The sequence below is a fragment of the Larus michahellis genome, chromosome 8 (genome assembly GCF_964199755.1).
Source record: "Larus michahellis chromosome 8, bLarMic1.1, whole genome shotgun sequence".
Lineage (NCBI taxonomy): Eukaryota > Metazoa > Chordata > Aves > Charadriiformes > Laridae > Larus > Larus michahellis.
The window spans coordinates 53,481,298-53,496,298 of NC_133903.1; the positions used below are offsets into that span (position 1 = coordinate 53,481,298).

General features: G+C 45.2%; 2 protein-coding genes across 2 annotated transcripts in view; one reads left to right on the top strand and one right to left on the bottom strand.

Annotated features, from left to right (window-relative positions):
* The window catches only part of HOOK1 (hook microtubule tethering protein 1), a 29,443-nt gene extending 23,202 nt beyond the window's left edge, over nucleotides 1-6,241 (top strand). The window contains exons 20-22 of the mRNA XM_074598707.1: nucleotides 184-285; nucleotides 1,392-1,460; nucleotides 2,558-6,241. Of these exons, the coding sequence (XP_074454808.1) occupies nucleotides 184-285; nucleotides 1,392-1,460; nucleotides 2,558-2,716 (330 nt within the window). The 3' untranslated portion in view covers nucleotides 2,717-6,241. The remainder of the gene's footprint in view (nucleotides 1-183; nucleotides 286-1,391; nucleotides 1,461-2,557) is intronic.
* Nucleotides 6,242-9,021: 2,780 nt separating this feature from the next.
* LOC141747859 (cytochrome P450 2J2-like) lies at nucleotides 9,022-14,611 on the bottom strand. The gene is made up of 10 exons (XM_074598717.1): nucleotides 14,487-14,611; nucleotides 13,845-14,150; nucleotides 13,158-13,320; nucleotides 12,856-13,005; nucleotides 12,134-12,294; nucleotides 11,797-11,973; nucleotides 11,400-11,535; nucleotides 11,068-11,255; nucleotides 10,429-10,567; nucleotides 9,022-9,676 (listed from the first exon to the last, which is right to left on the bottom strand). Exons 2-10 carry the CDS (start codon nucleotides 14,031-14,033, stop codon nucleotides 9,501-9,503), a joined length of 1,479 nt encoding a protein of 492 aa, XP_074454818.1. The 5' UTR covers nucleotides 14,034-14,150; nucleotides 14,487-14,611; the 3' UTR covers nucleotides 9,022-9,500.
* Nucleotides 14,612-15,001: the final 390 nt, after the last annotated feature.

Genomic DNA, 15,001 nt, shown 5'->3' on the forward strand with positions numbered 1-15,001 from the left:
GATGCATTAATGATTCCTTTGCACCTTTTGATATCTTCTGTTGTACAGTGGAACAACCTAGTTTTCATCATTATTGCCTGACTAGTGCTTAGTCTGTTTTCATGTTTCTTCTGTGAGCAAATGAGATGCAGAGCTGTTGAGAATCAAACCTGACTTGTAATGCTTTCGTTTTGCCTTGTGTAGGTGATAAAAACCTTAGACCCCAAGCTAAATCCAGCATCAGCAGAAATTATGTTGCTCAGAAAACAGTTAACGGAGAAAGACAAAAAAATTGATGCACTAGAGGTAAAAATTTACATATATTTAATAGTAACTTCTAATATATTCTGCCGTCTCTGATACTAGATGCTCAAGTTACTGTTTCTTAATGATCCAGTACCCTTCAGTGCTGCATTTAGTTAGAAACTGCACAGACCATCAAACCTAGAGATTTTCAGTTTGGCTTACTTAACCTTGTATCCTAGTATAAGTCTGTCAGAGTGGTTTACTTTTCAACAGTGCTTTTCAATGTACAACTGGAACTCTAATTTGTATTCTCTCTAAACCCTCTGAAAAGATGTAAGTGAAATACTTCATAAGACTAATAATTTTGCTGTGTTGTGGTAACTTACACAGAGGTGCAGAGTCTGACCTTTTTCAGTAGTAATGCAACTCAGTCTGTATGGCAGACTAGGTGTTTGAGCAGTGACTTGTTTAATTTACTAGACCTCTGATATCAGTGGTTTTATGTACTGGAGTTCTTGAAACTATATAGAAGAGTAAAACCTGTTAAATCAGTAAAATCTGCCTGGCTGGAAATCCTGAAAGGATTGTTGACAGTAGTCCGAGGACCAAAAAAAATGTGGGAAATGCTGCATTCAGTTTTATACGAATATTGATGGGACTGGTTAGAATAGTTACCTGAGCAAATACAAAATTCCTCAACGCGAGTTAGTAGGCTGAAAGGTCTGACTTTATACATGCTGTGGCCTCATCTACATGTATAAACTAGGTAAGTATATTATCTGATAGCAATTCAGTAGCAGAAGAAAAATTCAGTCACTAGAGGTACATTCTTGTCTTGGACTTCCAGGTAAAAAAAATTACTACATTGTTTATAGACTTTATGATGCACCCTAGGCTTTCATGCATTTCCCCTCCACATACCCTCAAAGTATGTTTTTTAAGTTGAATTGCAACTTGTGTGAAGTATATTCTCTTCTTGAAGTAGTCTATAACTTCTCTCGTAGTCATTTATGGAAGTATCTTTATTTACGCTTCTAAGCCTTCTAGTTATTTTGCGTGTTTCAGCAATTCTGCTGCATGTGTTTATTTCACTCACCGGAGCATGAGTTTATGCAGATTATTTTTGTGTGTTAATTGAGATTGTCTTTTCTATTTTCTGTTTGCAGGCTGAATTCAAGCTCGCGAAGTTACGTGATTACGAGGAAAAGCTTATTGTAACTGCATGGTATAACAAGGTGGGTCAAAAGTTTGTTGGTATCTCAAGGATCAGAAAAACACATTTTGCTAAATGAGACAGTTAAATCTTACCTTACCATTTTTTTCATTTTAGATTCACTATAAACTGGTGTTCAAGAAGCAAGGCTAATAGTTTAGCGATGTGTGGCAGCAAAACTGAACTTTGCAGGCCTCATGTCTAAAACCAGGGAACTAAGGAAAGGAACAAAGCCTGAGGGTTCCAGTTTAAAACGAGATCACTCTTCGCTTGCTAATTCTGACTTCAAGTCAGAAGGCAAGCTTGAGTGAGTTCTGGCTGGAATTTGCAATCCTGTTGAGATAATGTTGAGGCTGGTATTTCTGGTATTACTGCAACAATCAACTATTTTGTAAACTTAATTTGTTATGTTTTCTGCTTGTCTTCTGTGCTTTGGAACAGGAGAGTTAAAATTTGGTGTACGCCATGACTTCCATGGTAGTAATCTACTATTTGCTGCCACGAGCTTCCATCTGGATTTAGCAGACTAAATTCCTGAATGTCCAATAGCGTTTGTTGTTGGAATTTTTTGGGCTTGAGGTGAAGGGAGGCCGTGGTTCAAAAGCTTCCCTGACTCCTGCTTTAAGATGTTCCATGTCTTTAGCACAGTGTTTGTGAAATAAAGCGAGAGCCATCTTCTCATGCTGCTGCAGTGTTGCAAAGGTTGATAGAGCATTTGGTGTTAGATTACTGCGAAAAGGACTGGATAAAGTTGTTCATATGCTGTTTAAATAGAGTTTCATAAAGAAAGACTGGAATGAGGAACTAAAAAACAAAGTAAAATTAAATGGATTACTTAATAAAGGAACAACTTTACAATAAGCTAAAACTAACACATTCTATACAAATGTGAATGAATCTTATTTTCTTCATATCTTTTATGGCAGCAAGGTATATAAGAAATACAGTAGGTGTATATGAAAATATAAAATATAAGAAAAAATACAGAAGGTATATAAGAAATACAGTAAAAGAAATTCTGTGTGCAGACTGCTAAGTAAGCTCGAGTTTCGTGTATGAAAGATGTCCAATTTTCTTCTGTTTTTGCTATAGTGTAAATGTTGTTTAACTTATTTGCAGAGCCTGACTCTTCAGAAGCTAGGTATGGAATCAAGACTAGTTGGCAGTAGTGGTGCCTGCAGAGACGGTCCTGGACGCTCATTCCTGGCTCAGCAACGTCATGTCACCAATACCAGAAGGAATCTCACTGTTAAAGTCCAGGGTGCAACATCTGATTAAACCACAAGGACCATGAGGAAAACTTATATGCTAAAGTGTCCTTAAATGTTTTATAACTTCCACTTTAACTACTTGATGAAAGAGGAGGTTAGAATGGTGGGCAACTGCGAATTCAACATCAGAACCTATCAAGAAGTGGTTTAAGTTGATCAGTGGTGTGTCTAGAAGGTAGCACATAGTTTTCCAAGTAGAAGTAGATTTAATAACTGCAGTATGTATTTACAAGCACAACTGAAAAGATTTATATTTGCCTTCAGAATATATTGTAAATATAAAAATTGGCACTATATATTTAAAACTTTATTTAATGGGTTTGGGCTAGAAAGTTGACTTTTGTAATGGGAAGATGTTATGCAAAAACGTATTTCAGGAAACTGGCAATATTGGGCATTTTTGCTGGGCTCTTCTAAAAAATAAATTTAAAAGATTGATAGCATGTTTTAAAAAATACTTTTTTTAGAATACAAAGAAAATTTTAAAAGCAAGAAAATACTTGCATTTATAGAAAAAGAAAAAAGTGTAGTACCAGTTGACTTGTTATATAGCGGAAGACAGGATTTGTCATCTCAAGCGAGAAGCAGAATTACTCAGTTTATTTAAAAAAAGATGAAGTTTGTGCATATATATATATATATATATATATTAAGGAAAACCTGACTTTAAGGTGTTGAATTCACTAAAGCCAAATAACCTGTCTTTTCCTGTATGAGAAAAAAAGCTATTATAATAATTCAAAAGTCTGGGCTATGTTTTAAAAGTCTGGCGTATTGGTACACTGCATTTATTTGCAGAAGGAGGCTCAGATGGGAAGGAACCCCATTTATTTCCAGCTGTTTATACAACCCTGCGCACATAAATTGTTTTTCTTCTTTCTTTAAATGTAGTTGCCCTTCATTTATTCTGAACTAACTGCGCTCGGCAGATGAGTGAAAGATAGCTTTACTAGTTGTTGGCAGCAAAGATTGCTGGCAGGGAGGAAAGTGGATGAACTGTAAGAGTTTTGCAGTATCTAGATTAAAGAAGATGAAATGGGGTTTGATATCTGAAATTTGTGTGCAGGAAGTTGCTGTCTTTCACAAAATTCATGTCAGTATTTACCAAATGTCTTATTTTTGTTGTGAACTGTATTTTTAGGAAACTTGTTAATGTCCACTCTTCTTTGAAACTGTCTAGACCAAATTAATTATACCCATAATTTAAAAAAAATAAATTACAGCAGCCCTTGCAATACACTTAAACTAAGTATTTGAGGGTGTTGTACCAGTCCGTGATCTAATATAAAATTCAGACACGTGCGTGAATGAAAGCATATGTCTGTCTGCACCACTAAGGCCATCTTTGGTTTGAGGGCAGGATTCAGCTTTGCAGAATTTAAGTTTTGAATTGTGAAATTTGAGTAGTCTTCCATTTTGCATTCCTCTCAGTATGGCTTGTTCTTTGATTTCTTCCTTCCCCAGCATCTTAAATTCTTGACTGGGCATTGCATGCAATGCTAGCGAAAAGGGAAGTATTTGTTTTTAATATTTAATAAGTGTTGCTTCTTAGTTGTGGTGATAGTTTTATAGTGCTATGCATTTAGGCATTCAACAGAGATTTCCTCTTTCAACACTTCTGTCCACACAAGGTGTTGTTTAAAAGCCAGTCTCATGCTACATGTGGTATGAGCAGAGAATATGCCAGACAAACTGCTCTTGGACAGTTTTGTCTGTCAGGTTGTGTTCTTCAGGACTCTATGCGTCTTTGGACTACCTCTTGGGTTTTGAGGTCTTTTATTGCTGCAGTGATATTATTGGGGTTTGTATTTTTAAGATACAGTTGCTTGTTTAATCTGCTAGCGGTGTGGGAGGTGGTGGTGAGCAGTGGAACGGGAGACTTAAGTCTTAGTAAGATGCTTACATTTCTAAAACCTGGTACTTTGGTGTGTTCTAGTGAAATGTGAAACTGTCACTGGTGGTGTTGAATGGGTCTCTTAACCCTCGTTCTTTACAGCATGGAAGCTTTCATGGACGTCTGTCCAATACTCATGTAGTTAGTAGGCTCGATGCATTTGTTTTATTCCTCACAGTAGTGGAGCTGTGTCAGTAGTCGTTATCAGGTGCTGAATAGTGAAAAACTTGGCGCAAACGTCTTTGATGTGCACTTCTCAAAACTGCAGACCCTGGGACCAAAAATGACCAAGAACCTTCATATAATTTAATTGGAAGCTTGCCTTCTGACTAGCGACGGAAGAATTTAAAATGGAACTACAGACAGGGATCAGCCTTTTTCAGGGCAAGGTTGTCCCCAGTAGTCTTACTGAGGTTGCCAAAAATGAATCGGGTTTTCAGGTATTAGGTGAAATTTTACTTATTTGGGACTTTTCCAAACTGTTAAAAGTTAAGCCTGTGAATATAACTTAAGCGTTTCTTTGGGACTGAGAACCTGTTCAAGAGTGGCTGTTTTATAACTGGTTAAGCTGGGGTTACGTCCTGTGAATGGGGAACCGATATGTAGGAATGAATATTTGATTATAAACCCATGGTGTTGTATTCACTGCAGCTCATCTGGCTCTGCAGAAAAGGATCATTAGAATAAGTATCATCTTAATGTTAACTTCATTCATGTTAGACAAAAAAAGCTACTAATAGCATTGCTGTGTTACAGCGGAGTTGTCTGCAACACGTAGCAGCAGAACAAGGTCAAGACAATGTTCTCTGATGCAATTGCACCACTGCTGAGGCAGGACGAAGAAAGAGACGTCTTGTCTCTGATGCAAGGTGAATTCGTATCGTGCCCAGACAGCACAGTTGGGAACAGATTCAAATTACGAGATGAAATCATTGAATATTGCTGAATTTAATCAGCATTATTAGTAACTGTAGCCAGTTTCCAATAAAACGGGTAATAGAGATCCAAAGAAACAAAAATATGTTCTGATTGACATATCATTTGTTAATATTTTTTATATAAGATTAAGAATAACCACTATGGAAGATAAGCGTTTTGTAGCAATAATAATACAAATTTTGGACTAGTAGGTTCTCTTACTCAAGGTGGATCAGGCAGCAGTTTTGAGAAGATTCTTTTGCAACAACTGTATTATAGTGGATTAAGAAACATACACTGAAAATAAATTTTCACCAAACTGATTTTTTTTTTTGTTCATTAAAAAAAAAATATATATATGGGTATTCTATTTTCGACAATATACACTTACTTGGAAATAAGTAATATAAGCAATACTGATGTTTTATTTAAATAGCCATAAATAGTTTAGGAATTAGAAAATGGAAGCAATTGTTTAAGAGTTGGTAATGTCTAGTAAAGTAATTTTCTTAACTTTTTTGCTTTTTTCCCTTCCCCCCACTAGTCAAGCTAGAGTTAAGGTTTTCAGTGTATCAGTGTCTACATCTTCTGTTTAAAACAAATGTAAACACTGTGTTTCATAGAACTTGAAAAATTGCACTAATTTTTAAAATTTTGGTTTTATTTTTCTTTGGAAGGAATTCTTTTATATTCACATAAAGATTAAAAAAATTAATTCTTTGGTGTCTTTATTCCAAGTGATGTATTTAATGGTCCCTAGCTGATGTAAGCATCCGTATTTCTGGGCAACATACGAACTGAGTCTTCATGCTGTTATCATTACACCGTCTAAAATGTCATGTTACGAGATCTGTAACATGTTTGTGTAATGAGTGTATGTGTGTTGTGCCATAACAACAAAGCAGAGTTGTGCTTCCTTCCCTTCCTCGTTGCAGTTCATTCTTGCGTACGGTTCTCCCACCCAGAGCTGGTTTCCTCCGCTCAGTCTGCTGACAGTCATCTGGATGCTGGGCAAGTGACCTTGTGAAGTGAAAGGACTAAAACCAACCACAAATTAGCTGTCGAGTGACTTCAGTAATCGAATACTGCTTCGGAAATAAGTTAGGATCTCTGCCTGCTCTCCTCAGCCCCACCTAAGAGGATGTAGAGGACAGGTACACACTTGTAAATCACCGTGCTGGTGATTCTTTGGAAAAGAAAACTGCCCTCTTCGGTCCGCTTTGCAGGGTGTTTATGTGCCTGGTTCTTAGTCTCGTTGACAGCTTTCGTGTTCCCTGAGCACCAACCTGAACCCAGAAGTGAGGTTGGGAATGAGCCGGCAGCTGTTCAGCCCTCCAGAGTGAAGATCAGCAGGGAGGAGAGGTGTCACAAGTCTCCTTCAGGGGCCCTGTTTCAGACCCGTTTTTACCACAGGTTTTCCCTTTCTCTGAACCATAATCCTCGGCCTGACTATCCAGACATTGGTAAGTAATGACTTTTATTGCTTTAGGCTGCTGCTCCGCTGAGGATGGGAAGCTGCGTCATAACTCAACGTGGAAGGGCCTTTGGGCTGGCAGAGGCGTCCTCGTGAGTGTGAAAGGAATGGCCAGGTATGGAAGAACCATTTCTCCTTCTTTCTGAGGCTGGATGTAAAAGCGTTTTCAGACACTGAGGAACAAAACCTGCAGGTGCGTGTTTGAGGGAGAAGGGAAGGGAGGAGGCTCAGGCTGTGCAGGAAGCCTGAGCCGAGCTGCAGGATGTTCTCACACCGTGCGTGAGCTGTCACGGGCCATGCACCGACAGCCAGCGCCGCCTTCCTGAGCACAGGAGGAGCGAGCGAGGGGTGGTGTGTGTGCCTGAAAGGAAATGGGACTCAGCTAAGGAGTGAAAAAAGAGAAGTCAGATGACACCTGAAACTGGGAGTGCTTTGGGAGTAATGCTTCACACAACAGAAACTCATTGCTGCTCCCCTCTCCTGTTTCCAGTCAATTCCAAGCACCCAGCCCACTTCCAGCCTTCCCCTTCTGCTTCTCCCACGGAAGGAAAAGAAAGAGCATAAGGTCTTAAAAAGTCAAATGAACTTCCTTCTTTCTGCTGCGAAAGGAAGATGTGGGAGCCGCTCGCCAGGAGCAGGGAGAGGAGGGGGAGTGAGCTGGGGTTGGGGATGTCTTGTCCCACGTCTAGTGAGAACCTGGTCAAGTCTTCTGCATTTTAGAAATAGGTTGGTTTGGTTCCCATCGTGTGTTCTCACATCTCCACCAGGAACAGCATCTTAGTCTACCCTCTTTGTTTTCAGCTGGCTGTGCCTGGCACAGAACATCAGAGGAGGGGGCAGAGCCTCCCCACAAGCCCTGTGCTTGAAGGAGCTTTGCCAAAAGCCATATTCACCTGCTAAAAATTTTGCTTCATGTTGTATGGTGGTGCTTGGTGCTGGTGTGCAGCTGTAGGGTGTTTCTACCCTTTTCTGGGGAGGTCTGCAGGGCCAACCCCGCTTCCGTGCTTCCCCCTCTCTGCGCTCAGAGGAGAAGAAAATGCAAGTTAAAATAAAAGGATTTTTAAACCCACCTGGGTTTTAATGCTGCATGGAAAAAAGATGCTTTTAATTCCTTCCGGAGATGACGTAATTCTCATAAGAGATGCTGGGAAAAACTTGCTTCCTCTAGGAATGCAGAAAAAGTACTCCAGGAAAAATTGAAAATGAACAGGAAAAGATTGCTTCCTCCTTGGGTGAACCGGAGCTGGAGGTGTGCGTGGTCGGCGCTGGTTGTGCCATGCCTTCCTGCCAGGTGGCCCCCATCCTGCTCCTGGGACCTGCAGCTTCTCACGCCTGGGAGCTGTGCCAGGGTCCCATGGCGCAACTGTTACTGAGTCGATGCGGTTACTGGTGTTAACCATCAGTTGTCAACCTTGGACCTGTTTCGCCTTGCATGTGATGGTTTAAAATCATCGCGGTTTGGTGCTGGTATTCTCCAAGGGACGCTTTAATTCATTAGACTGTTGAATGCAGCAGATTTAGCCTGTGTGTAGCTGGAGCTCTCCCCTCTGCCCCCGGGGCACACATGCTGCTTATCAGGAAGGTAAATGGGGAGGATGTAACATATTTTAGGAGGCAGGACTCACAACTATAGCTACAAGTATAGATGTTTTAGAGAGAGAGAGCTGTCGGAGTGGAGAGCATTCCCATGCTCCATGTGGGTGTTCCACTCTTAATTGCTGTGGCACACCAGGACCTGACCCCAGGCTTTGATGGTTTCCCTGCTAGTTTACTTGTACTGTCATGGTCCTTTGTTTTCATCAGCTCCGTAGGAATTGCCTTTGTTGCTACAGTGCTGATCTCTCTGCTACCGGAGGGCAATGCCACAGCGATGTGGGTCGGGTGCTGTGGGGCTGTCTCTGCCCGGGTGGGCTCGCAGCCCCCTGCCACTCCCTGCCCTGAATTGTGGGGCATGGCTGAAGGCTCCAGACAGCGCTGGAAATGGCCTGGGTTGGTCTTCACTTTGCAGAATGCTTTGGGACAAAAATGTTTTCATAAGGATTTATTGATGCATGGGAAAGAGATGTTACAGCATGACTTTTTTTTAATGGATTACGTGTCAAGGATAACAAGATCAAAAAACGTTTGCAATTAATACCTGCATTAATGTTATAAAACAAAGGCTGGTACTGTTCTTCCACAGTACGTAGTCACAGCCTGCACACTGCAATCACTAAAGCGTTTCTCATTTTCCTGCCCCGGTGAAGCATGGCTGTACATCATTAAACTAGAAAAGCCCCACGTCCCTCATTCATTTGCAGTGCTGCATCCCAAGCCTAAAAGTGCCCTGGCAGATACCAGGCTGCTCACCTCGGTCTGCTTGTGAAAAATGATTTTGCAATGGCTTTAAAAGGAACAAACAGACTGCCCAGCCTCTCCCAGGAGCCGGGTGGTTGTTTTCCCTTGGAGCCGTTCGACATCCTTGCCAAAGGATTTGTCCCTGTAAGGATGGTGGCCGAGGCTTCCTTACCGAGGCACGGCGCAGATCTTGTAGGGCTGCGGGGTCATCGTCATGCCCAGCTTGAACTGCAGGCTGAGCGTGGTGTCCGGGGGTGGCTGGAAGGTGAATTTCTGGAGCAGAGTCGTGAAGAAGAGGAAGAGCTCGGCGCGGGCCAGCGACTCACCCAGGCAGGAGCGCTTCCCTGTGGAGACAGCCACCCACGGCACCTTCAGCATGTGCTGGCTGCCGAGCTGCTTTTGCTGCCAAAAAAGCCTCTGCCTTCCCTTAGGACCGTGGTTCAGTTGTGTTATCCCCTTCCCAGGATGAATTTTGCAGTCCAAATTGCGCTCCCCAATAACAGCATTGGGTTTACAGCATGGGCTGCCCCCTGAACCGCATGACTCTGTGAGGGTACATGTGTGTAGTCGCGTGCAGAGGCATCGCCTCCTCCCCTGCTTGGATAAGCTGTGCTGGCACACACGGTCTGGAAGTGCCTGTGCTGGGAGAGGTGGTTGGTTTGAGCTACACAAGGAGAGCTACCAGAGAAGGTGTGTGATGCTGGTGCGGGAAACAGGGGTGCTAAAAGCCATTCTCCCCAGGGAAGCTGTTGGTTGGGGTACCCTGTGAGGCCCCTAGCGACCTCAGCCATGTGCGAGTAGGAGCGCAGAGCGATGCTCTTGCCTTGCTGAAGGCGTTTCTAGGGTCTCTGACATTGTTACGGTCTTCTGTTCATTCTCATCTCTCTTCCGTGCGTGCGAGGGGAGACAAGAAAGGGCTCACTGTGTGGTTGTGGTGCTTTGGGGTGGCCACGTGAGCACTGCTTGAGCAGCACCTCCAGGGTTGGAGCCAACATCTGTCCTTTCCGTTGCTGTTTTTCTGTGTCTCTCCACTGTGCAGTTGGAAGCCCCATCCCACTGCTTCAGCACGGAAGCACCAAAATCCAGCAAATCTTACCTAGAGAGAACGGCACAAAAGACTCCCTTTTCCAGAACTGTCCATCCTTCAGGAAATGCCCAGGGTTAAAAGTGTTGGGGGTTTCCCACTCGTTCTTGTCAAACATCACAGAGGTTAAATTTGTGATCAAAACAGTGCCCTAAGAGGAGAAAAACAAAAATAAATTGCACTTTCTCTGTCACTGACAGCACGAGGGGCATTCTCGTCTCCACAAAGAACATCCATAGTCAAATTCTGCTGCAATTATTTGTCCAACACTCCCCAGCACGCACAGTTTTTCCTACTACTTGTCTGTTCAGAGGTACCATGATTATATATCCACATTTTTTTCTCATCAGCATCACTTTTATCTGCTCCAATTTTGGGCCAAAGTTCCTGTAAGAGTTGTGTGAGATGGGATCTGTGCCTCGACGGTGTGCGCGGCGGGTGTGTGGCCCTGCAGCGCTCTGCACCGTTCGATGGGCTGGAGAACGTTGTTTGGATGGCAAAATACGGGTTCACTGGGAGTGAACTCTGGACAGGGCAGGGACGCTGTGGCCCTGCCCCTCCTCTCCGCGCAGGAGGGACCTTGTCTGGCGAATCGTGCCTGGGAAACTGAGATTCGCTTGCTGAAGTTTCAGTGCTCGGGGCTGAGGTTACCTTTGGTATATGGAAGCCGTCCACGACCGTGTCCTTCACCGTCAGTCTTGGCACATTGAAAGGGATGATGTTGCCTTTCCTCTGCACTTCGTGGATGACAGCATTGGTGTAGGGCATGTTGTTCCTGTCCTCCAGGGATGGCTGCCGCCCCTGCCCGATGACTGCGTCAATCTCCGCGTGCACGCGGGCTGGTAGGGAAGAGCAGGGGTCAGCCAAAGTTCAAGAAAAAAACTCTCAGTTTTTCTCTCTCAAAAAAAAAAAAAAAAAGGAGTGTCTCACAAAGCTGTGAGGACTAAAAGCAAGGAAAAGGATCGATCTTTTGCTAATTATACCTTGAATTTCCGGATACATGGCCATATACAGCAGAGCCCAGCGGATGGTTGTGGAAGTGGTCTCGGTCCCGGCGAACAGCAGGTCGAGTGTGCATGCCACGAGGTTTTCCTCCTGGAAGCTGCCACTGCCATCGTCCTTCACAAAAAGGTGTGTTAGTGCTGCATGAACAGCAAGGGCTGCCCTGACACCAGGCTTAGTCGAAGTCAACACCAAGGATTTTGGCAGAAGCTGCTGGCTCCCTGCACCTCCATCCTCGTGATGGGTGCCCTGAACCTGATGTCCATCCTAAGCTCATAAATGGCCACAGAGGCAGCTCAGATGGAGAATTTGGGCTCTTTTCTCATCCCTCCTGATTTCTAAGCCCCACTGTGGAAGGGTTTGCTCTGTGTTGCTGACCTTGGCTATCTCCTGCAGGTAGCTGTCGATGAAGTCCCGGCTCTCCGAGGGGTTCCAGTCCTCCTTGTGTTTGTTGATCTTCTCTCTAACGAAACTTTTCAACAGCCTCCAGTTTTTAAAAATGGTTTGGTGGGATCCAGGCAAGAACTTCATTATAGACGGGAAAGAGTTGTACAGCTTTGGACACAAAAGGAGAAAGGCAAATTGAATAAAGGAATATGGAATGACAGTGAAGTTTGGTGATGAAAATGCTATGAGTTGCAAGGTTGACTCCAGAGAAGACACTATGGCACTGCAAAACTACACACCGTCTGTGTTGGTGGCAGGAGGGCTGTACCTGGCTCGTGACGGACGCATGGAGGCCAACCGTCTCGTCGATCAGCCGCAGCAATTTTTGGAAGTCCTCATCATGGTAGTCAAACCGGTTGCCAAAGGTGACAGAGCAGATGATGTTTGAAATGGCGTTGTTGATTTTAAAGTGAGGGTTGAAAGGATTCCCTGGAGAAGGAAAAGGTAACAATCAATTCTCTTCCATCCTTCACAGAAAACGAAAAGAAAACACAGTTGTCGGAGGTAAAATATTGAACAAATATGACTGAAATGAGTGGCCCCTGATGGGCAACATTCTGTGTCACTGCTCTCCCGCGACACCTCGCCCCTCTATGAGCTGGCCAAGTGTGGCTGGGCAGCCCCAGTGTGGAGCAAACATCCCACCCTCGGTCCCGGTTCAATCAGATTATGGAGGTGTTTATTTACTTTGGAAAGCAAGGTCTGCAGAAGAGTGGACATCACTTGAATTCATTGGAAACACTGGTGCTTACGCACCCATGGGATTTTCCAGAAATCTCCAAGAGAGCAGTAGGCTGAAGGCGGGTTACGAATGACACTTTGGATGTTTGAGGGCAAAACACCTGTAAAAGGGAGCTGGGATGCTGGCAGGGTGCTAGCATCACTTGCAAGGTGAGGTATCTTTCAGCATGCAGTGAATCATGGGCAAAAATATAATGGGACGTACTGGGCCCTGCCTTCAGCACAGCTTATGAGGCCCGTGGCACTCACCCTGCTCATCCCTAAATGCATCCACAAGGCATTGTGACTCCTCCTGGATGCGCTCCTCCAGGCTCCTCTTCCCCAAGCCAAAGTTTCGGAGGGTGGTCAAGGTGAACCTTCTCTGCTGCTTCCACAAGTGCCCATTGGAGGAGACAAGTCCTGTCAGAAACATGCCACCGTGAGCCAAGGCAGATCCCTCCACCGAGGGGAAAAAGCTCCAGAGCTCTCCCTTATCTCCAGCCGTCTTGGACCTTTGCAGGGTCAATGCTTTGACCTTACAGCTGATCTCAGGGATCTGAGGGATAACTCACCCCTTTTGCTGAAGACCTCACTGTCGATAGGAATTTCAGGGCGATCCATGAAGTTTTCCGCTTGGTTTACAAGAACTTCTTTAATCAGTCGCAGCCCATTTACACACACAAATGATGTGCTGCCCATCTGCATGTGGAAGATGTCCCCGTATTTTTTAGTAAACTGGAAGAAAGAGGAGAAATAAATAAAAGGGGTTTTATTTGCAATGAATGTGTCTGTTGAGACAGAGACAGCCCTGGCAGGGGAGACGGGTGAAAATACGGGAAGCCAAGAGACGGAGAGGAGGTGGGGTGTTTTCACAAGTATCTGCGTGTCTGCATGCAGTCTTTTTCCTTTTTTCCTGGATCACGGGTCAGGAGTTGGGGTTAGTCGGCCACAAATCAAGTGGAATTCTCTAGGTTTGATTTTTCCATCCTGTGTTTTTCCAGCTTTTGTTTCACACCCTTCCAGTCCCTGGTCAGACCTACCGGGGTCCTACAGCTCCACGCTTGTCCCCCTCCTCGTACCCGGGCAAACTTCATCCACGTTGCTGCTGACTGAGGGTAAACCTCCTGACTACCCTGGGGTGAGCTCCACCGAGTCCTCATGGGCCATGGGTCTTGTGTTAACCCCCTCGCCACGCTGCAAAGGTTGCGTAGCTGCAATTCCCTCCATCCCCTTCTCCATGGTGCCCACCACCCTTGTACCTTCTCCACCATGATGTGGGGATCGTTGAAGTTCAGCATGTGGATGTGCCCCACGAAGGGGAGGCGGAAGGGGCTGGGAGGGAAATGCTTCGGCTTTCTGTTCTTCATGTAGTCAGCGACGAGCAGGAAGACGACGAGGAAGATGAGGAGCATCTGGAAGGAGATGCTGTCCCAGAAGAAGCGCAGCATGGGTGGATGGTGGGGCTCCAAGGGGACGTGTCCCGCAGCAGGTCAGGGTAGATCAAGCTCACGGTGCACCGCTGAACCTCCTAGGGACAGGGGGAGAGGGACGATGTGCTGGCGCAGCTGTGGGCACAAACAGAAGACAGCATGGAGTGGCTTTTGCTGACCTGGCGTGGAGGCTATGTTCAGACTCCTGCTTTCTCAGGTTTCAGCAAGGACCGTTTGGTTAAACCCTTTCTTGATTAAGCTCATCCATTTCCTCTGATCTCATTTAAAAAAAACCAAACACAGAACAGAGCTCTCCTCCCCCTTCCCACTGCAGCTTCGCAAAACCCCAGCGCTCCACGTCCTTGTCTAAAGGACAGAAATGAGCTTTGCAGAGCCGGGATTAAAGCCTCCTGGCAGCCTGGCCGTGCCGTTCCCACGAGCCCCGCTCTCCCCTCCCTGTGGTGCCCTCACCGTGCCACGTCCCGGCGTTGGCTCCTCGGTGCCAGGGAGGCTCCAGCTGCTCTGAGCACCTTGCACTTTCCTCGTTTGCAGGAGCTCGTTGGCTGGTACAGAGTGTCACAGACTGAGCCCCAGGTCGGTGGGGGCATCTGAGATAAGGTTGCATAAACCTTTCGCAAACCACCTGACTCCTGGGTTGAGGTTTCAGTGGGTCAGGGTGCTATGGGCTGGAAGCAAACAGCCGTCCGGGATCTGCAGCTGTTTCTAGGCACTGCCATTTCCTGATCTCCCTCTGCCAGACAAGCGCAAGCAGAGCAACCTGCTCCGGCCATGAGGCTGGCCCTGCCCCGAGCCCTCCAGCCATCCCTTCCCCACCTTTGAGTCCGTGGCCCGCGCCAAAGCCGTGCCCAAAGCCCAGCAAAGCTGAGGTGGGCGCTGAAAAGCCGAAGCAGATGCCCAGCTCTGCAGGCTGTGGCCCTTCAGTGGCAGCTGGTGGCGGGCTGTGCTGAATTTTCCCATCTAAGAGG

Excerpts from the sequence above, each read along its gene's own strand:
- LOC141747859 (XM_074598717.1), bottom strand. The coding sequence starts at position 14,033 with ATGCTGCGCTTCTTCTGGGACAGCATCTCCTTCCAGATGCTCCTCATC. Across the intron at positions 12,295-12,855 it reads TGCATTTAGGGATGAGCAGG|GGAATCCTTTCAACCCTCAC; the intron begins GTGAGTGCCACG and ends TTCCTTCTCCAG. Across the intron at positions 10,568-11,067 it reads ACGGCTTCCATATACCAAAG|GGCACTGTTTTGATCACAAA; the intron begins GTAACCTCAGCC and ends TTCTCCTCTTAG.